The following is a 22,380-nucleotide window of genomic DNA, read 5'->3' as shown; positions in this document are numbered from 1 at the left end:
TCACTTTTATTTAGTTTGAGCGGTTTTGATGCAAACAGCTAAACAAACACTAGTGGACGTTGAGACAGACGACAGCGGCCATGTTTGATGTGCCTCCAGGATCAGCTCTCCGGCAAATTCCAAGTCTTTCCACTCGTCGCGAGCGGCCAAATTAAATATTTAAGCTTGTGCTGTGTCTGTTGAAATGAGGCGGAGAGGAGAGGACATTTAGAGCTGTAGTCTTATGTTTACTGCAGCAGACTACTGTTCAGCATCTGGTTCTGATGGTTGTAAACTGATATCATGACTCGGGCATTTTGTGGTGACGAGTGGCATCTGTGGAATGCAAATTCACTGAGGAAATCAAAAAGACCCCCCTTACCTTAACAAGATTTCTTGTGTGGATTGATTCAGATTCATCATTGGTTTGATCTACTGTATTTTATTTGAGGTCTAGACCGCTTTTACTGCCATGTCCCTTTGGAGTAGCCTTGGGTTAAGTGTCTTGCTCCATGGTGGTAGACGGGATTGTAATCTCGGGATCTTGCTTTAGTTCTTCAGTTACATGCACTTGCCATTGCAACGTTTGCATTTGCATAACTAGTTACTTGACATTTAGCTCCTGACAATATGTGTGGATCTCACAAAGCCTGTTTGGATTAAGTCTATATCGAATGAAAACGGATTCGTCTTGTGCATAAATGAAATTAACCTTATTTTAGATCCATTACAAATTTTAGCTATTGCTTTCTCATTGCTATAATGTAAAATAAACAGGGGATGGATTGATCCTGAAATATTAGTCATTTTTATATGTTTTTGGATTATAAAATTTATTTAATGTGGCTTTCAAATATAATGGTTATTATTACCTCTTTTATCCTCAGAAACTGCAAAAAAAAAAAAAGTCCATTTATTCAGTAGTTGTATTAATATCTGTGATTACAGTAACCAGATTTTGTGGAGAACAAGTTTAATTGTCATGAAAGCAATTTTAAAATGTAAAAATCACAAAGGTCTAATGAATAGACTTAATTTTCATTATGCAAAAAGTTTTTTTTTTTTTTTTTTTTTTTTTTTTTTTTTTTGAAAAGTCTGATGACACTCGTCTTTTTAGTAGAACACATATAGAAGATGCAGAAGGAAAGGACTTTAAAACAAAGATGGAAATTTGTCATATCCACAGAGCTGAAGAATGCGTGTGTGGAATTCCCTAGAGTTATCCATCACTGTCTTACATTCAACGTGACTAGGTTAGGCCAGGGACATGCCCTTCATCTCACTCTGAGAAGCATTGTCATTCAGAGGTTTGTTGTGTGACTCACCGCATGGTTTGGCATCTCCTTGTCATTTCCCTCTCTGTTTCACTATGCCTCTGTTCAGTCGTATGTTACAATTATAGTTGTCTGGGCATGATTTAGCATAAATAGTGTCCTTGTATTGTTATTCCCAGATTTAATAAAAAGTCTATAGGAAGCCTAGAGTTTTTAGGTTTAAAAAAATAAAATAAATTTTTTTTAATGCGCAGTCCTTGTCGTGTTGTGCGTGTTATTCTAAAGCATTTGAACAAACATTTGTCTTCGTAATCTTTAATCAAAATGTAATGATTTGCTCCACCTCTGAAACGACTTCCTTGCTGGCTGACATCATCAAGCCCTCTTGTTTTTCAGCCCCTCCCCCAATCAAATCCTGCACAACATTTGTTTTGCTCCTGTTTCTCTCAGAAATACATCATATTACTGAAATAAGTTGGGTTATGCTGACTGCAAAGTAATCTTAATCCAACATGAAACTCTTATCTATAGCTGTGGTTCAAACATTGATATTAGTAAAGAAAACTCAGAGGAGAGTGTCTATTTGTAGGCATCAGACTGTTGTCCTTGTCTAATGTGATGTAATAGTTAATGGAATGCAACGAAAGTCATTTCGGCCATGTGGTAAAAACACCATGTTTAGCAGCATATGGCTGTCGACTCGGCTGCCAAATTTCCGAATTGCATTCTAGCTGAGAGTTTAAAGGGCAGGAGGGGAAAAAACCCAACAAATCGAAAGCAGGCAAAAAGAAAGTGTAATAATTACACGCCATTTGTAAACGTTTTCCTTCTCCGACCGAGAGCCCTCGAATGATTGAAATTGTTCCACCAATTAATAGACTGAGACTGGATTTCCTGTTGGTTCAGCTGCTCTGCTGCAAGGCAAAGGCCGAGACGATTGTGCTTACAAGCCATTGCATCTGAACTGCACCGGCCAGATAAGCAGGACAGCTGCGACAGAATCGCAGACGCAGGCTGTTTAACCGCTGCGCTGTGCAATATTTCAGACCAGGTGTCAAGATGCTAGAAGCATTTAGGTGTGTTTTTCACGATTCAGAGAAATAATGCTGTCTGTTTTTCCTCCTCTCTTTTTTTTTTAAACCTTGATTGACCAGATTGGACTGGGGGAAATGTGATCCAGGATCTGGCTTGTGGTCCGATGCCAGCTGAGACAAGTCTGCGTATGACTTCCACCACATGTCTGGCTGAAAACGAAAACATTTGGCGAGACATTCCTCATTAGCACTCTTTAATTCTGTAGATCAGGAACAGCTTTCAAGAGATTTCACACAGTTTTGTGGTCAGGCGGGACAGTTTTTAATGGTAAACATTTGTGTGTTTAACGCATATATCTGCGCATAGGGACTCGGTTAAATGCACAGGGCCTGGATTTTATATACAGGCTATAGGCCTCAATTTCTTTAAAAAAAATCTCTCTTTTTGGCGTCTTTCCCTGCTTGTTTGTGTCTGTAGTTGTGGAGGAGAGCAGTCTAGCTTGTGGGGAAAGGTTTAAGTCACTTTATTGTCAATTCTGTATACTCATAATATTTTATTTTAGTTCTTCATTTTGTTTGTGCACATTATAGCTTGCATAGAAGTGGTAGAAACGTCTTTTAATTGAGCATTTTGTCAAATTCGGTCTGTGGATGACACAACTGTCCTAGAGCAACACAGTCCAGTCCCGCTTTGAATTTTCTGAAAGTTGTTTATGGGAAAAAAAGTAAGAAAATATTAAATAATTGGAAATTAAGACTCATTTTTAAAGAATATATCATGATGTTTTGTGAATACTTTGGCAGTTGTTTCCTTGAAGCACTTCCTTAAAGGAAGTGTAGTTCCTTTTTTTAGTGAAACTCTGAGGTGACATGTAGACTTAACCTAGACAGGTTTTGTGAGTTCCACCCATTTCGTCAGTAGTTAAATGTCAAGTAGCTAGTTATGTAAATATGTTTTGTTTAGTTCTGTTTCTGGTTTAAGCACATCCCTTGATAAATTGTATTAGATTTGCACATATTTGCTAATGGAGTATAAAATATATTCTTGTTGTTCTCAAGTCAGCTTATCTTGTTTTAAGATATTTTTACTTGGAAAAACACAAATATACTGATGAAGAAAAATATTCAGTTGAGTTTGTTGGGTGAGTCAACCATTTTGTCCCATCCGTAATGTGGTTATTGGCCAATGCTAATAGTTCAAAGTTGGCCGATATGATGTTCTTCTTGTCGGTCAGTTGGATTCAGTGGATCTTTAAGAGCAGTGCTGTTTATTGTAGATGACGCTGATGGATTGTTAGGAATATTAACTCCGCTAAACTACATGCTGTTTATGGGTGCTTCAGATGGGAAAGTACTGCTGTGTTGATCAGATAGAAGCGGTTAATGGTTTACAGTTGGAAAAGCATGCCGGGGTTGCTCTCTAGTGGGAATTAAAGTGATAAATGGCAATCGACTAAAATACATGTCTTCATTTGATAAACTGTAGATTTCATTAACCCTTCCCTGCTGGAAGATCCAGCTTAAACTGCAATGATTTTTGTGTGTGTGTGAAACAGTGAAACGGCAAGCAATACGTTGAATTAAATGTAAAATTTTGCAGTAGCATTTTCTTGTAAAACGTACCCCAATAATGATTGTTTTATTTACAACTTCAAAAAAAATCTTTTTTCTGATCTAGCTTTTTTAAATTTCTAGCTAATGAGTAGTTTTTGTAATTTGTTTTCATTATTATTGACAAATCATAAGGACTGTGTAAAAGTGATGAAACCACATCTAATTTTTCTGCTGTCTTGAACTTCTCACTTCAGCGGCGCCTGAGCAAACCGAGTGTGAACTTTCTGCTCACAGGTGAATTAGGGGTCTGTCGGCAGAGCCACACACAGCGGTGGTCTCGTTTGGGAACATATCTTGATGTTTACCTGAAGCAGCTCCAAGTGCACCTAGGCAGTCGTCCAGGCTTCCTGAGGTCTGCGTTGTTTAGTCTGAGCCCACTACCCTAGACCTTCCTCCAGCGGTTCACGGTGTCTTCTTGTAGTGGTTTTTCCTTTTTGTTAAAGTGTTAAAGGTCTGGGTTATATGGGCCGAATCTTTGGGTTTCCATTTCACATTTTAGAGCCACATATCTCAGGAGAAGAGATACATCTTCTCAATGTTGTGCCTGATATTGTCTCATTCATGATTTTCATGATGTGAATATGAGAACATAGCTAAACCTTTGCACTTCAGAGAATTATCCAAAGCAGTTTGTTTTTCATTAATACCATAGCAGCTGCCAAAGGACATTTAAGACAATATGCGACAAAATCTTTACTTTGAGGGACTAAATGATTTCTTTTGTTAGCCATTAGGGCTGCAACAAACTATTATTTTGATAATCTATTAATCGAATGATTATTAGTACAGTTAACCGAGTAATCGTCGATTATTTCACCCATTAATCAGTTTTGACTTTGATTGATTATTTGATTATATTGATTATTTAGCTTTTGCAATTATTTAAAATATTGAGTTATACATATTCTAACAAATAAATAAAGGTAATCACTTCAGCTTTTGAAAATCGTGTGTAATTACAATTATTATACAATTAATTTATACAAATAAATATATTTGGCACAAAATGAGATGACAGACAGAGAAACTCTCATTCATCATTTATTTTTCGCTATATGAAAAGTTACTGAATGACATCATTCTGTCTGCCATCTCCTTTTGTAAGTCATATGGATAAGAAACAAAATAAAGGGAAGTGATAAGGCGTTTTATTTTTGGTATTATATTCACAACATAATCTCTGTTAAAATACCTTATAGGGTTATGGTAATCAAAACAGTCCTGAGCTAGATCAAGTTTTGATCTCTGCAAACCAAACTATCACTTTAATTAAATATTTTTCCCCCACTAATAAAAAGATTTTATCATTAGCTAACTTTACACCGGAGAGCTGATTTATAACAGAAAATCAAGTTGTAATTCTAACTGAAAGCGACACTGACTCTGGTTTTTCATGTTTAATACTGTAAAGTTGATTGATTTAAGGCTATCTATTGCATAAAGAACTATATAAATAAAGTGACGTGACTGGACTTTACTGGAGTACCGAACTGCAGAGCTTGTGCAAACATCCACATCACTGTAATCAGATGCATTCCTAACTGCTGCTTTCTCACCGCTGTCAGTTTTTGATGTGTTTATTTTGTTATTGAGAGGAAAACGCACAGCATATGTTCACATAATCATCCAAACGCCGCTCAACAGCCTCAGGTTCGGCTCTGCTGTCTTCTATTGAATTGCATCCGGGAGGGCTGAATTACAGACTTGTGTTACAGCACCACACTGGTCAAACTGTGTTATTGCAGGGTCTTACATTAGGTCATATGAGATCAAACGACTATTCGACAACAAAAATATTTGTTGACAATTTTTTTAGTCAGCGTTGCCGACTAATCGTTTCAGCCATTAGCTTATAAATTCTTAGATTTTACTCGCCAGTGTGTGTGAGTTGAAGGCTAATTATAAGTTTTGCACAGATATATTTTCACTCACCGAACACTAACTGAGCACTTCAGTGTTTCGATCTCTGTCAAGCGGTCTGTGCAATTTTTTTTAGTTCATCTCAATGGATGTGCAGCATACCTGTATTTGACGTACCATAAACTCGCCGTTGATTTGCTGAGAGCGCTATTTCTCACACACCCAAAGAGAGGGCGAGAGAGAGTCTTGCATACCATGCAGAATTGACACGCTACATGTAAACCATATTCTTTGTTGTATTTTCCTGTCAAAATAATGTAGTTCATTTGGAATTCTTTAGCTTTTAAGAACAAGCTGAAAATATGCCGGTTTCTCCGGTAGTGGGCGGAACTAATGTGCAAACAGCAATCTCATTGGCTGGCGCTCCTCTATTACTGTCCCTGTTTTGATTTTAGCAAATCAGTTCAAGCAAATGCAGACAACATGATTAATATTCATCAACTCATTAGCTCATTAATCATTAGTGCATTTTATATTGTTATTAGTAGTAAAATTTATAGTATTATTATTATTATCTTATCAGTATTATTGTTTTTTTTTCTCCTTTTTTACAGAAACACTGAATGACCAACAGTATCTTAAGCATCACCACCAATCCTGAGTTCAGTTACAATGACTCTTAATTCTAATTACTAAAGTTCTATCATTAAATAATGCTTGATTGTCATAATATCATATTATAATGCTTGACTGACTGATGTTAAGAGTGTACTTTCAGATATTTAAAAAGCTGCGCCATTTTACAAACATAAGCTTTTTATATTTATATAAAAAATAATCAGTCTGGCGAGTAAACCAAAAATTATACTAGCCAATGGCTATTATGTTGCCAAGGTGTACTTAGGTTGTACTGGTGGTTGAAAGCATTGCAGGAAGGATATGTTGTTGCAGTCAACCTATTTGTGACTGCAATTTGTAATATTGATGTACTTATCTACAGTTAAACCACATTTTATGGTGTGTTTCTGCTTTTTTTGTCACTCTGTCAGTAAATTATAGTTTTGATTGACTTGTCAAAGGTAAATGTGCTTGATTCAGACACTTTTCCTCCAAGTGAATTATGTACTAAAGGTGAAAATGTTCTCTTTTAAACAAGCTTTCAATATCGCTTGATTTTTAACCCCAAAGAAATGATTCATAGTCTGAGATGGAAACCACAGAGGAATTCTGGGATAGCCATTGATGGTCCTTAAGTCTCTTGTGTTTTCTTTCAGTCTTATGTGGCCTTCAATTTGTGACTAAGTGGTCTCTCAGACCTCTGACTAAGAGATTAACCTTTGGCACTGTAAAGAAGTTGGTGGAAAATGGATTTCAGAACTACGATCCAATCCGATAATGTCTTTGCGCCTCCTGTAGCACTTATTATAGCAGTATCTCGATTGGTCACTGAGTTCTCCGTTGATAAGTGCACATCTTGACTCAGATGTGAGCTCAACCAAACAGGATGCCAAGAAATGGCCCTAATGAATGAGATACCAATCCAGTGAGTGAGAAAGTAAAACTAAATCCTTCCTTACTCAATCACGATCACGAAAGGGGGGAAACCGGAGAGTGCGGTAGCAGGAAGCGAATTCAAGATTACACCTAGCTCTCCACTAACAACGAGACGACCTCTCCACCCTTCTCTCCTTTCCTCCGTCATCTTTCCTGTACTGTTTTAAGAAGCGAAGTAGGAAGGAGTGGCGGAGAGAAAGGAAGCCTTTTGTTTACAGACGAACAATGCTGCGAACAAGAGCGTGCGGCCCTAGACCTGGAGACAAAACATGGCTGCAGACGGGCAGGGCAAGGCTGGGCCACTCCGCAGATAGTGTGAGGGGAAGTGGTTTAAGTGAGAGAGACGAGGAGGAAGTAGGCCTGCATTCCAGTGAGGTGCCTCAGCCTGTTTGGAGTGACTGGATTATACATTCAGAAAGTCATGGATGAACTCATGAGCAGACCTTTCAGTAAGGCAAACGTTCAGTCAGACGACCATTTTCTTCCACCACAACAGACTCCATGAAAACAAAATAGTAGCTTTGTGGCTTTTAGTCCATGTTTGTTAGCTTTGAGGCTATCTGTATGCTAGTGACACACAAACACACAGATATATATTGTATAGTGTGTGTGTGTGTGTGTGTGTGTGTGTATATATATATATATATATATATATATATATATATATATATATATATATATATATATATATATATATATATATATATATATATATATATATATTTACATTTTCTACAAATAAATTGTAAGTTACTGGTTTCTAAAGATTGGCTAGAAATCCTGAGACTAATAACAATTATTTTATTCTGTTAATAACTATAGTTTTTATGGTTCAGCTCAGGTTTATACATCTCAAAATCAGTGAGTAGTTTTTTTTGTTTGTTTTTTTTGTCTCCCCAGACAATATTTGAAACTTTGAGTCTTTATACATGGAAAATATAGCTGCCTTTGCATTTTAAGAAGGGGATCATCATATTTGGACATTTGTGGCATCAAAAAGTTTGAAAAACTCTTGTTTTGAGTATTGAGGCCCATGTAGTTTCGAGGAAACGCAAGGATTATTGTTCCATCTCTGATTTAGATTGGACCCCAAAGTGTTAATTATCTGAATAACATTTGGTTTTTCAGCTCCTTCTCTCGCACACCCCCATTTCCTCTCCAGTGTTGTGTACCATGATGCAGCGTTCCTGTTATTTAACCACTAACCCCATTTTGTCAACCCCCAAATCTTCCCACCATTGGTTGTGTCCTTTCCCAAGTATCAAACAACTTTGGGAACAGACTTATTTCCAGTCCATTGGTGGTCGGTTGAAAACTTGTCTCCATTAGTGTTTATTTTTGCAATCTGTTTGGATGGGATTTATACTTGAGTTTGATGTTTTAGATATTATTTGACACAAAGGGCTCGAATTTTGGCACGGGACTTGGCATAATTCTACTCATTCCCGCATTTTCCTCACTTGAACGTGGGAAATTCTGGCAAATATTTCTGCGTGAAAGACACTCGGGACAAATGATGGAATGTATCATTTACACATGCTTTTGAGTTTTACAATTTTTAACATTTAAGTGCTCAATTCAGTACTTGCGCGCTCTCTATGAGACCACTTTTTGCGAGCTCACACTTAAAGCATGCACACACAGAGTGACATCTGAGAGTGCGTGACTAGAGAATGAAGTTGTTGCGCCTAATGGCCAAATACATTCAAAATGATATCAAAATGCCCATCTTGATGAGTATTCACGTAAACAGAAGATTTATACTAAACATTGTCAGTATATAGGCTATTAAGTGAATGTAAACTGTTGAGAAACAAAACTTATGTGTAACAGATCCATGCATGAGGTCTTTAGGGCCCTATGATTTCCGTGATGCGGAAAACACGGACGGAATCGTGGAATCCAGTCATCAAAAGTAGGTCATTACACTCAAATCAAATAGCAATATGGACTAATATCTGTAAATATTAAGCCGGAAAAGTCTATTTAAATAAGAATCCTGCATGTTCTGCGTGTCTCTATTAATGAACTTTGTTTATTACGCACATAAGAGTCACTTCATGAGCATTTGACCGTTTGATTTGAGTAAAACTAGCGTCATATCACATACACAGAACTGTAAGGTATTCACGGCAACTCGTCAAAATAAGTCCAGTTTAATTTAAAGACAAGTATTTGCCAGAAATGTATTACTATTGTTCAGCAGAATGTACAGAGCCTACTACTACTACTACTAAAAAGAAACAATCATTATTTTTTAAAGAATAATCACACAACATTTCTTCCATGTTTTAATTTTAATAGTAAATGCCCTTTTTTACCAAAAAATAAAGTTTAATTTTCAATAATTAAGAGATAAATTAAATTAATGTTTTATGCCTTCATTTGATAACCAGAACAATTTAAATACACAACAGAATTTCTGAGGGGAAAAAAAAAAACATTTCATAAGGCTATTTTATGAAAAAAAAATTATAAATTAAGTTGTTTTTATGCATCTAAATAATTATTCATGCTAAAACAGAATTAGGTAACAATAAAGCATATGGTGAAGAAAAAATAAAAAATTTCATAGGGCCCTAAACATGTAATTTTTGTTAAACTTTTAATAAATTGATGTGAAAATGTATACGTTTCATGATTTTAATTAATTAGAAATGTTTTTTGATTAATACAATTTAATTTAACCATTAAAACAGAATCCAGAAAAATTAAAATGGGAAAAACAGAATTTGGAAAAAAAAAAAATGATTTCAAAGGGCCCTAGGTCTTAAAGAGACAGCAACCTAAATAAACCTGCTGCTGTCTGTCATTAATGGTTATTTATATATTAAAGACTAACCAGTGTTATTTTAAAGTTAAATAGATTATTCCGTTTCTGTGGTATTTCTGTACCTGAATATTACTGTTATACCTACCTGAAAAAGCACAGTTAATTTTAGTTGTGTCTTGTTATTGTATTTGTTTGTGCCATTGCTTGTCTATTCTTAATTTATATGTCCAAAAAAAAAAACCTATAAGAGCCAATTAAAGGGGGAATTCAGGCTCTGACACAGTTGCAGCATGGCAGACAAAAAATATCAGGCCTTCCATTTTCTTGTTGCTCTCTGTTGGAGACAGTCAATCTTTTGGTCCCTGTAGTTGATGGAAGGTCAGTTTTTCATCAAACAGTCATTAAAGGACAATCTTACATCACACTAAAACAGATGAGCTTGTTAGTAGTTGAGCTTTGTAAACCTTTGGGGAACACTTCTCAAAGGAAAGATGGGATTTGGTGGATTGTAGTATGTTAAATTCTCTTCACAAACCTCTGGGAATCAGGATTAGCCGAGAACAATGACCATTGTGCCATAGTTGGCATGATTGGTGTGTTTTGACGGTGTACAAAAGTGTTTTTGACAGCTAAGATTTGTCTTTTTGCTCAAGCGACGGGTCCAATCATATCCACTTCACCTCTCCTCTTTTCTTCTCTCTTGTTTTTGTACATGTATTCACGGAAAACATGACACAAGACTCCCAGCATGACCAATAAAATATTGATGTGCTGCCCCGTACGTGTGATCTACTATATGGTCTTCTTTTTCCAAAGAAAGTTGGGATGGACTTGACAGGAAATTGCCTAGTCATTGACGAGGCGTCCACTGCACCAGACATGAAGAGTGATAGCATCTAAACTTCAATGCTATTTTGAGCTCCTGTTCTACCTGATGACTTGGCATCTGGGTTAAAGACAAAACCGTTGAGTACGTCCTGTTTTTCACTTGTGTTTAGATGGGGAGGTACTTGGACATAGGAACCATTTCCAAGATTTTCTCTGGCAGAAGTTTTCACAGCATGATGGTTTCGTATCTACATGTTTTGCTGTCACGTTTGGGCTTCATTAAATTGGTTTTCCCCATCACGTTTGCTTTCGTCTAATTCAAAGACTACTTGAAAGATGATAAAACATCAAAAAAGCAGTTCTCTCGCCACTTGCTGAGTACGCATGTGATTCAGAGAACAAGAATGCACGAACGTGACACAGAAAAAGAAAAGCAGAATGGAAGAAAAGGGCCACGTGTCATGGGAATGATAATGTATGCATCCTGTAGAGCTGGAAGCTCGTCTTCTGTGGGAACGGAGCCCTTTACAAAGTCCTTACTTTTCCAGTTGTCCTTCGAGACTCTTGTGCGCCTCAGCTATTTTCACACTGCTTCTCGATCCGTGCACGTTTGTTTCCCTGCCTTTGTTTCATCAATGCTTTCTTGGTTTTTTTCCTCACTCTCGGTGTCTCTCCATTGAGGTCTTGAAATCACACCGCAGTCCTATCTTTATCTTCCAGCCATTCTTGACGCAAAGAAGGTGCACGCTGAGGCCGCTTTGTCCAGCTCTTCCAGACCCCTTGATGGGCAGAGGGCAGAGCGACGTCTGTTGGTATTGCCCGTGTCACTTCCTTTTCCCGGCATTAGACTGCTCTCTGTCCCCCTCAGACTGTTACTCTTTGCTTCTACAGCCTAAATTAGCTACTATCTTGCCCAAGCACACACACAAAGCCACACACAGTTGGACCAAGGAGAACAAACAGAGCTGTCCGACTCCTGCCAAGTTGAAAATGCATCTGAAAATGGCTTTTTTGTCTTATTCAGTGAGTCAGTTACATCAAGTACCCTAATCATCTATCCAAGAACTGTGGGAAACCAGAAGCTGCAGCCCAATCTTATCACTGTTTTGTGAGACATTTCCATGCATATATTAATTTATCAGAAGAGTGCAGCATCTTGTGAAAATGAAACGTAACAATTTAGAAACAACACATTTTATTTGTACATTTTAGAAATTTTTGAAATGCTAAATTAATATTGGCTTAAACATGAATATTCGGCAGTGTTACAAAGCCAAACAAACCTCTAGTATTTAATAAATGATAAAATTAGATTTTTACCTTTTTTAAAAAAAAAAATAATAATAACATGTTGTTCAGGCGCTGTTGAGCATTACAGTGTTCCTTTCTTTGTGTCCGACTCTCATTAGGGAAAGCATTGCTGTCACGTGTTCGGTGTTCTTGGTTACGAGTAGTTGCTGTTATCTGACGTACTAAACTAGTGTTGCAAACTTCAAGAGCGTCACAGAAACCAGTTAAACCTTTTTTTAGTTTACTTTTGAGACAGGAAGGAGATAAACATTGACAGAATCTAAGCCAGGTTTTTATCTGGGGTTCACTGGCAGTACAGTGCTGTCGTGTCTATTTATATGAGCTCACGCATTGATGTTTTACGTCTGATGAATTGATAAGTGTGTGTTAGTGGCCGTGAATCACTCTATTCATAAATGAACATCTGTGGCGCAGCAGATGCTGTTGCTCGGAGGACAGATGCATCGGAATTTCACTTTGCGAGTGATTCACAGCCAGGCTGGTAAAACTTATACGTAAGAATGAAGATTGACTGCATTACACACTGCCAGTTCACTATACATCTCACAGAATTATTGATCTGTCACTGCAGACCACGAGGAATGGTGCTTTATCAACTAGTGCTGTGACTTCCTCAGCTGTGAGATGGATGGTGTGTTTCGTTAACTGCTTGAGTGCATTACGCTCGGGGAATTTGGCATTGCTCCTGATCTAGGAACTTCTTTAATGAATGAATGACTTTTGTAAAAGGAGATGCCATATTTATAGTCAAAATTAAATTAGAATTTACATATTTGCTTAAATACACAGTCTTACTGTAAACTAAGGTCCAGGTTATTCCAAAGAAATTCGAAATGTTTCATTAAAATTTATTGCAACTTGCTTCACCTCTTAAATGACTTTCCTTATAGATGACATCACCAGTTTCTTATTTATTATAACTGCTCCCCTTTAACAGGCTCTAATCTTTTATGTAGCATACACTTTCCCAATCAAATAGCATTGTACTTAATTTGTCTTGTTGAACATCCTGTTTCTCTTGGAAATCACTGCATGTAGACCGCAATTTAATGCAAATTAAAATGAGGTTATGGGGGATAAATATACTTTAGTTGTGTAAATGAATATTGATTGCTCAGTCAACAAAACTTTGAAAGATGTCTTTCCACATTTGAAACGGACTAAAGACTTTCAGAAAACATGCATCATGTAAATTAAGATGGTGAAAGTTTGCTGATTATATACTTTGGGGAAATTTAGCATTACATCAATTGCTCCATGTGAAAACATCGCAATAATCCACAAGTAATCCACACGAATCCTGTCCATCAATTAATGTCTTGTGTGGTGAAAAGCTGTGTAAGAAAAAAAAAAAACATCATGAGTCCTTAATCCATAATAATGATTCCTCCAGTGAAAAAGTCAATTTCCTGTTGTCCTCCCACGTCAAAATCCAACAGCATATTTAAAACAGTCTGGGCTTGTTTTGCTTGTAAATGGTGCTTGATCTGTGCATATTTCTCTCCTGATTCAGACGAGACAAGTTTTTCACTGGAGAAAGCAATGTTATGGGTAGAGGTTTGAAGTTCACGCCTCATTGATGGATTTGTTTCTTACAAACATCCAGCATTAGACTTCACGGGATGTTAACTGATGACCTGAAGTCGTGTGGATTATTGTGATGTTTTTATCAGATGTTCGGACTTTCATTCTGACGGCACCCATTCACTGCAAAGGATCCATTAGTGAGCAAGTGATGTAATGCTACATTTCTCCAATTCTGTGAGGAAACAAACTCATCTACATCTTGAGGGTAAAGAGAATTTTCAGCAGATCCTTTAAGTGCCTACTTCAAGACTATTTGAAGAGCAGTTGCTACACATGTTAAATGCTACTTAAGTGCTCATAATTCAGTTGTTTTCACTCATAGTTTATGCATATTTAAAAAAAAATTAACTCGTTCATAAATGCTCTGTTACTAGTTTGTTGAATCTGTGTCTAATACAGGCACCGTTGCTTAATGTCAATAATTAATAGAGTTGAGTGAGGACGAGGAGTTAAAGGCTGAGTGTGTGTGTGTGTGTGTGTGTGTGTGTGTGTGTGAGAGAGAGAGACTTCCATACACAGAGAGAGAGGGAGATACATTCCAGATGGTGGAATGATGAGGTGGGTTTCACTGGAACGTTAAACATTCCCAGGGATGTTTGCAGAGAGAAATTCTTCCTCGACTGCGAAGCAAGCATGTTTCCTTTTTATCCGATCCCTCCCTCTCCTCTTTCTCTCTCCATCTCCCTCCTTTCTCTTGGATTCGGACCGTCGCTATCATCACCTGCTGCAACTGTCCAAACCCTTCACATGAGTCTCTTCACTTTTCCTGACACACTGGCTTGATTAATGCATTTTCTATAGCAGTTTTTAAAAGTTAGGTTGAATATATGTATGCGTGTGAGTTGAGGGATAGCCGTGGTCGTGCCGCAGACAGAATCAATAGCGGTCTCAGTATGGGTGTTTCCCAGGTTGTTTGGATTTGCTAAGTAAAGTCTGCAGCTCACCTGCTCATGAACATTTTCTCGGTTGTTATTATTCCGGTTCCACCTACCATCTCAGCTTTCTTCCATCTGGAGGGGTGAACTGCTTTAGTTTTTTGAGTGAATACCTCAAACGTTGTCCTCCTGCTCTCTAGTCGCCCTTCATTCCTGCTGTCACATTTTCTCTTGCAGTCTGCCCTCCCTTTTTAGTTTTTCGTCTATCTCCCTCAAATGCCTGTCTGCCCTCGTTTTCTTTTTACTTTCTCTGTATAACACACTCAATCTCTCTCTATGTCTCTCTTTCGTTTTGTATTAGCGATTCCTGGTATTTTTTTATTTACTGAATCAATATTGCATATATATCTGTTGATATTGGATTTTAATTGTTCATGCTCATTGTCCCGTGTTTATATTTAGATGAACTTTTTCTGCTGTGTAACGCACTCTTAATGTCAATGATAGTGTTAAATGTAATCTTTAGAATTTTTTATATCGGTCATTATGCCTTAATTCACTTTTATCATTTAAATTGATTGACTTTACTTTTTAATGTTTTATCTTCAATTTATTTGGAAAAAATATTAATAATTTTTATTTAGACCCTCTGTTGGTTATCGGTTCACCATCCCTACTTCCATCTTCCATAATGTCCTCCTCAGACGTTTTTTGCTTTGTCAGTCTCATTTCTCATTGTGATTGTCTACAAGTGCTCCTAGTATTGTGTCTGAGACTTTTAAAACACAGTAACCTGTAAGCTATTTTGAAAGTTGTCTCTGTCACAAACCCTTAGTCCATGTTATGAACCTCAAAAGTTGATCATTTTGATTGTGAACGTTTTTCAACTTTATTGTTATCCGTACGTGTTTCTTGACCTCAACATTCTCACAGATGTCAAAGGAAGAATAAATGTATCAATTTTGTTGGCTTTGTTACAGATGTCAAAGGATGATTTGGTATATCGATCTCAATGTTGAAATTTAGTAATTAATAAATTACATGCATGTAGTTAAAAAACAGTTGAAGCTTTTTTCGTCTTCGAAACTCAATGTAAGATATTTTGGATTAAACCGGGAGGCCTGTGACTGTCTCATAGACTGCCAAATAAATAACAGTGTCAAGGTCCAGAAAAGGTATAAAAGTCGTCATCAGAATACTCCATCTGCCATCAGTGATTCAACCGTAGCATTATGAAGCGACGAGAATACTTTTTGTAAATGAAGAAAACAAAAATAACAACTTTATTCAACAATTCTTTTGTCAACAGTCTCCTCTGTGTCTCTCCATATCACAGTATGCTGTGTATGCTCTCCTGTATTAGCAACTTTATTAGGGTGTTCTTTTTTTACATGTATTTAGTTTTGTTTTGAAAGAAAACTTTCTTGTGGCGCGGAGCATACGCAGCATACGGTGATATGGAGAGACACAGAGGAGACTGTTGACAAAGGAATTGTTGAATAAAGTTGTTATTTTTGTTTTCTTCGCTTACAAAAAGTGTTCTCGTCGCTTCATAACGTTACGGTTGAACCACTGATGGCAGATGAACTATTCTGACAATGTTATTTATTTGGCTATGGCCTGCCGGTTTTCATCCAAAATATCTTAAACTGTGTTCCAAAGATGAACGAAGCTTTTACGGGTTTGTGGGGGTAAGTGATTAATGACAAAATTTTCATTTTGGTGTGGAGTATCTCTTTAAACTGAAATTTCTTGTTAACTGTCTGCTCAGGCCAGTTTGAAGTCAGAAGAACTAGAGTTTTTTTTTTTTTTTTTTTCTCTCTTTTTTTAAACTCTTGAGATATTAGGCTGAATGTAGGCCAGCGGTGGGATGGGATGTGGATCAGAGGGAGTTTTTTTTTTTTTTACTTTGCATCTCTAATACACTGTGAGCTTGATCTGGGACTGCTGAGCACTGTAAGAGCCGTGTTATGGATTTAAACATTTTCTCTGACGCTGAGATCCTAAAAATACAAAACTCAGAAATAAAAAACACATCTATGCATCACTGCGCTGTCAGCCGTTATGAGACCTAAATCCCTCTGAACTCATTTTGTGCACTGCAGAAAATCATGTAATTAGTCATTTTCTTTAATATACATAAGCAAAATTGCATGTTTCGTTAGATGTTAAGTTAGTATTTGTTTTCAGAGAATATGTCTTGAATTAAGCTAATTGTTCTTATCCTAAATTGCTGTCTCGTTTTAAGCATAAAAAAATAAATAAGTATTTTTTTCATTAACTAAATAAAAAAAGTTTGTCAAGGGAGTATGAAATAATTATAAAAAATAATAGCTTTATTCAAGACATATATTCTGTGGGGGTGGAAATAAATTAGCCGTTTAATTTAAATAGCCTACACATTTTTTTGAGGATATTGAGCGTTTTACTGGAAAACAATAATAATATTGCATTCTGATTCAAAACTGTATTTTAAAACATAAATCACTGTTATGGTTTACTTGTTTGACAAATATCTATTTTGTTCCAAAATGTCCAAGTAACAATTTTTTATTTATTTTTTGCTCTTTTCTCTCTGCAGTTCTTTGCGCAAAGAACCTGGTGAAGAAAGACTTCTTCCGTAAGTACCCGACCTTCATAGATACTGAGAATGTGTGTCTGATAACGAACTGCGAGAGCGCGCTATTCCTGTCAGCGTATCTCAGTGCAGTGTTTCAGCAGAGGCTCATCTGTTAAAAGTGTGCAGAGAGAGATAAGTGCTCTTCCCCCACGAGACCCCAGAAATGTGGGTCAGTACGAGGAGACAAAGCAACCGCTGGCTGACACATGTATACTCATCTCGGTTTCTCTGCCTTCACTTTCTCTACCCTGACGAACACAAACAACCAAGCCCACATCTGAATCGCCCAACAGATAGATATCAAAGAGAGAGACAGACAGTGTTGGGAACTGGAAAGAGAGACAGGTACAAGGCGAGACTGATGAAAAGCAGGAGAAAGTCAAAAAGAGAGTAGCAAAAATGTGATGCTGGCAGAGGGATGAGGTTTAGCAGACTGTATGTGGTTAAATGAAGACTACAGTCCCTCTGCTCTTATTTATAAACCTGCATGCATATCTTTCCCTGCATATCATTAAAACCAGAAAATGTAGCAATAAAAAATAATACAATTAAAATAAAAGTATTTTAAAGCATTTTATCATTAGGCTGTAACATAACAAATGAAGTGACCTTAATACTTTCCGAATGCACAGTAAATATTATATATTATTGCGTGGGAGTAGCACAGTAATCTAACAAGTTACATGATAGTCACCATTTCCAGTATAAGTCCATCTGTAGCAATCGGAGTATTATTATTTTTTTGACTCCTCTGCAGCATTCGCGGGTTTCAGGTTTCAAATCAATTTCAAAACACATTATGAACTAAATGATCTTGTATTCAATGCTGGCTTCAGTTCCTGCTCAGAAGTCTCAGTAAACGATGCTTGTGTATTTTGCAGGACTGCCAGACCCCTTTGCTAAGGTGGTGGTGGACGGTTCAGGGCAGTGCCACTCAACAGACACAGTGAGGAACACGCTGGACCCCAAATGGAACCAGCACTATGACCTGTAAGAGCTCTTCCTGGTCTGATTGCATTTAAACACACAGCCAATGGCACACATTGAGTCCCTTTGCACTGATCCCAGCTCTGAGACAGTAATGTTTAGAGACCACCACTCAGAAGCAGATCTTATTTCGAAGCACGTGGTCATCTGTTCGGTTGAGTCTTAGAGACTTGGCTTTCTGCGCTGTAGTTCTTTTCTGTAGGAGCTTAAGAGTGTCAGACTGTATCATTAGGCGCTTATGTGTGGTTCATTTTGGCCGTTTTTCTGCGTGAGTCACCAAGAGCGATTGAGCCTGTTTTTGACATCACATTTAAGTGTGCTTATGGATTGTGGTTCACTTGATACTGGGTTTAAAACAAAACAAAAGAAAGAAAACTAGCAAATCAAGCTAGTGTGCTTCCATAATATGGAATATTCAAGCATTAAATTAGATTCTGCCATTATTTTATTGCCATTGTGTTCTTTCAAATCTGTATATTGTTCTCTTCTGTTAAAAAAAAGGGATATTTTGGAGAATGCACCATCTTTTATGGTGCTTTTTTTCCCCTTGATTAAGCTCAACAATAAAATGACCAATTTATTATGGAAAACTTTTTTCAAAATATCTTTCATTTCCATTCAAAATTTTGATTTCATCAAAAGAAAGAAAATCATGAATGGCTTGATGGTGTGTAAATAACGATAAATTAAAAATTTGGGGCTGAACTAACCCATTAACATGCACTTTCACATAAGCCCAGGGGTTTTTCTTGTGCCGGTGGTGTGCGATTTCTTCCAATCTCTTGATCAGTGTAGCCCATCAGTAAAGCTCCCAGCATCCTTCAGGCTTTGAGGATTTAGGTCACCTTCTCTGGAGTCAACAGCTCTATCTGTGCAGGACGGATCAGATTTCCATGGGTGCAAAATCCCATATCCTTTCGTTATACGGTACGCTTCTAGCTCTATTTACATTTTTAAAGAGGTTTTATCTCCAGCTACGAGTATCAACAATTTCACAGCATGGGATAAAAATAGAATCTTTCCCTCCATGCAGGCTTGTCGTTTTTCCCACAGACCAAAAGCAAAACTTAAGCAAACAAAGCATTAAAAACCGAAATGCAAGGAAAGGTCGAAAAAAACAGATTTCCAATACTTGTCCCGTTCTCATGTCGAGCTGACAGCCGGCAGCTAAAGGAAGCACACGTCTCCGTTTATTTGGTTGCCAGGGCAACCGTAGACTAACCCTCACCCCCCAGGACGGCTGTCGAGTTAGCCAAACATGTCATGTCTGTCAGCGGAAAATAGGCCGCCGTTTCCACAGCCTGCCCCGCAACCCGGAATAATGGGTGGGGAAGAGAAACCGAGGAGATGTTGCTTAAACCCTACATCCTAAACACTCTGGGATTTCTGTTCGCCATCTGGGTTTTAATAAGTGCTTTTGAACTCAAGTTATAAGTTCGTAAAACTAGGATTCCCAAAAGGCACATCACAGGGATTCAGTTGTCTCCTTGTTGGCAGGGAAAACAGTTGAAATGTCGCCATTGTTGAAAGGTTATTGAGCTATTTGGTAGTTTTGTTATTTTCATTGAATGTCAGGACCAGCAGAATGTCAGAATCATTTAATGATGAAAGATTGACAGGACTAAAAACCTCCTAGGGCTGCATGCTGAACTGAAAGATAACTGCTAATGTGCATATTGAACAATAACACAGAGAATCAAGCTGAAGAAAAACTTGCTGATAACCAAAAAAAACAAAGCCAGCAGAGATTCACATTTACATTCATGCATTTCGTAGAAGCTTCTATACAGAGCGACTTATGAAAGAGGAACATAGATAATAAAGAGGTTATTAATTATTTTTATTAGTTTTATTCTCAGTCTCAAGCGATATGTCAGTAAATGTTAATAGATTTGAATTATACTTCGTATGAAATAAATGTATTTTAAATATATTACTTTTTTACTTGGGTAGTCATTTAATCCTGGTTAATTAGGTGCCCTGCTCATTATATCTGATGGCTTTGTCAGTGTATAAAGGCTGCATGCTCTTCTAAAGCATACAAATCTATGCGTACTGTTAAAATCAATTTGTGATGGGGAGCGAAGTCATGGTCACCAAAGTAGTATTTTCAAACCATTTTTAACTAATCATTTTCATAATTTATTTGTTTGTTTGTGCTTAAAGGTCAGTGTTGTATAACTGTCTTGAGGTGGTAAAATTCAGAAATTAAGTAGCCATAATTAATTAGCAAAATTATTAGAAATTAAGTAGCCGTGATCTTGTATTCTTATTTCTTGCGTTCTTACTTCAGTGCAGTGGTTTTGCTTTAAACTATGAATATTTTAGAAAAACAAATGAAAACCCCAAAGAAAATTTATATTCAAATTAATAGTCTTTTTAAAATTAATTAATACACAAGTGTGTGTGTGTGTGTGTTTGTCTTTTGTTGATGTGTACGTTGACGCATATTTTTACTTGAATATTTCGCTAGGGCTGTCGCGATAACTGCAATATTGTAATACCGCGCTATTGACAAGCAAACCGCAGAGGAAAGATAGCAACCGCAGTGTTAAGGATTTTTTTTTTTTTTTTTTTTAAATGAGGCTGTGGCCTTCTTGTTTTTTCAATTTGTCACTGTGCATTCAATGTTAAATAAATGAATGATACAATATGGTTACGACTGTCATTTTCTCGCGAGCCGTTGTAGCTTTATGGTGTTTCGTTTGATTTGAATAGGCCGGCTGAAACGATGGCAGGTGCTCTCGTCACAAAACCTAATGTCACGTCGCCAGTTTGGGAACATTTCGGCTTCCAACCCAAGAGAGTGCGAGCAGATAACGAGGTCACACGCTATCTGCATGAGGCGTGCATCGACTCCAACGCGAATCCACTGTCCTGGTGGTGCGATAATCAGTCTAGATTTCCGCTGCTGTCCAAAGACGCGCGCAAATACATGTGTATTTGTGCAACGAGCACACCGTCAGAAAGTGTTTTCAGTGCCGCGGGGAATATTGTTACCCCCGTGCGATCCTCCCTGAAACCACATAAGGTTAATATGTTGGTTTTCCTAGCACGCAACAAGGACATGATAACCCAGGTCTAAATCACATAGCCTATGTTACCGATTAAGTAATATTTAGTTTATTCTCTGTATTTACACTTAGGTCTACACGTTGTTCATGTGATAGCCTACTTAAGAATTCTTTCGTTTTTCAAATTAGAAAAAGCCATATTCTTATTTCTTGTTTTCATGTGATACTTTAGAACTTTTTTATTTATTTTTTTTTTTTTAATTTTAAAAGGCATGTTCTTGTTGCTGTTTGGCATTTAACAGTAAAAAAAAATGTGTTAAAACGTGTCTCTCTGTCAGTTAAAAAGCAACAATATATGTTACATAACTCAACGATAGAGCTTTGTATGCAGTAAAATCAGGATAAATTAGGTTTGAAAAAAAAAAAACGGTGGTAATACTGCATATCGCGCTATTGAGCCACCCAAAATAACCGCAGGGGAAATTTCTTAACCGCGACAGCCCTATATTTCGCTATGTTTTCAGAAGTTAAATCAAGAGTTTTGGTCAAAAGGGTTTTTCAAAATGTACATTTGTGAAAGCTTGCCACATATGCTTTAAATTAGACTTAAAAGGAATATATTGTCGTTACTATTTGTTGTTAACCCATTTACCGAATCAGTGTTGTTGGTCTTTGCTGGGAAAGTTCAGAAACAATCACTGAGGTTTGATGAAGGGTTATCAGAGAAACCTAAACTGCACTAAACCATAATTATCTGTTGTTAAGTGTTGACAGAGCAGGTTTCGGTTTATTGTCTTGGCTTGGCTTGGTTTTCTTTTGGTCTGGTTGAGTAACTTGTTGCTACAAGCTCTTGTCTGGTATAAGTAAAATTTGGCGTAAAGACTCTCCGAGGTATTGTGTATAAGGGCTGCTATGAGCTGGTTTTTGGCTCTGTAGGCAGTTGATAAATGTTCTCCAGATCAGAGAGAAGAACACTGATTGTTTGGGTTTGGTTGGACTCATTCTGGTGAGAACATCCACGCAGTCATTGGTATTCTGTCTTCTCGTTTCTTTCATCCTGCTCTTTTTTT

At 37.2% G+C, this 22,380-nt stretch overlaps 1 protein-coding gene across 2 annotated transcripts in view; it reads left to right on the top strand.

The window, feature by feature from the left end:
- The window catches only part of LOC109049134 (E3 ubiquitin-protein ligase SMURF2), a 52,209-nt gene that overhangs the window by 3,737 nt on the left and 26,092 nt on the right, over positions 1-22,380 (top strand). For both annotated transcript variants that reach the window (XM_042729276.1, XM_042729272.1), the window contains exons 2-3: positions 17,271-17,309; positions 18,191-18,299. In XM_042729276.1, coding sequence (XP_042585210.1) covers positions 17,271-17,309; positions 18,191-18,299 — 148 coding nt within the window. The remainder of the gene's footprint in view (positions 1-17,270; positions 17,310-18,190; positions 18,300-22,380) is intronic.

Source organism: Cyprinus carpio, chromosome A3 (genome assembly GCF_018340385.1).
Source record: "Cyprinus carpio isolate SPL01 chromosome A3, ASM1834038v1, whole genome shotgun sequence".
NCBI lineage: Eukaryota > Metazoa > Chordata > Actinopteri > Cypriniformes > Cyprinidae > Cyprinus > Cyprinus carpio.
Note: the sequence above shows the minus strand (reverse complement) of the source record. Positions and strands in the feature narration are given on the sequence as shown.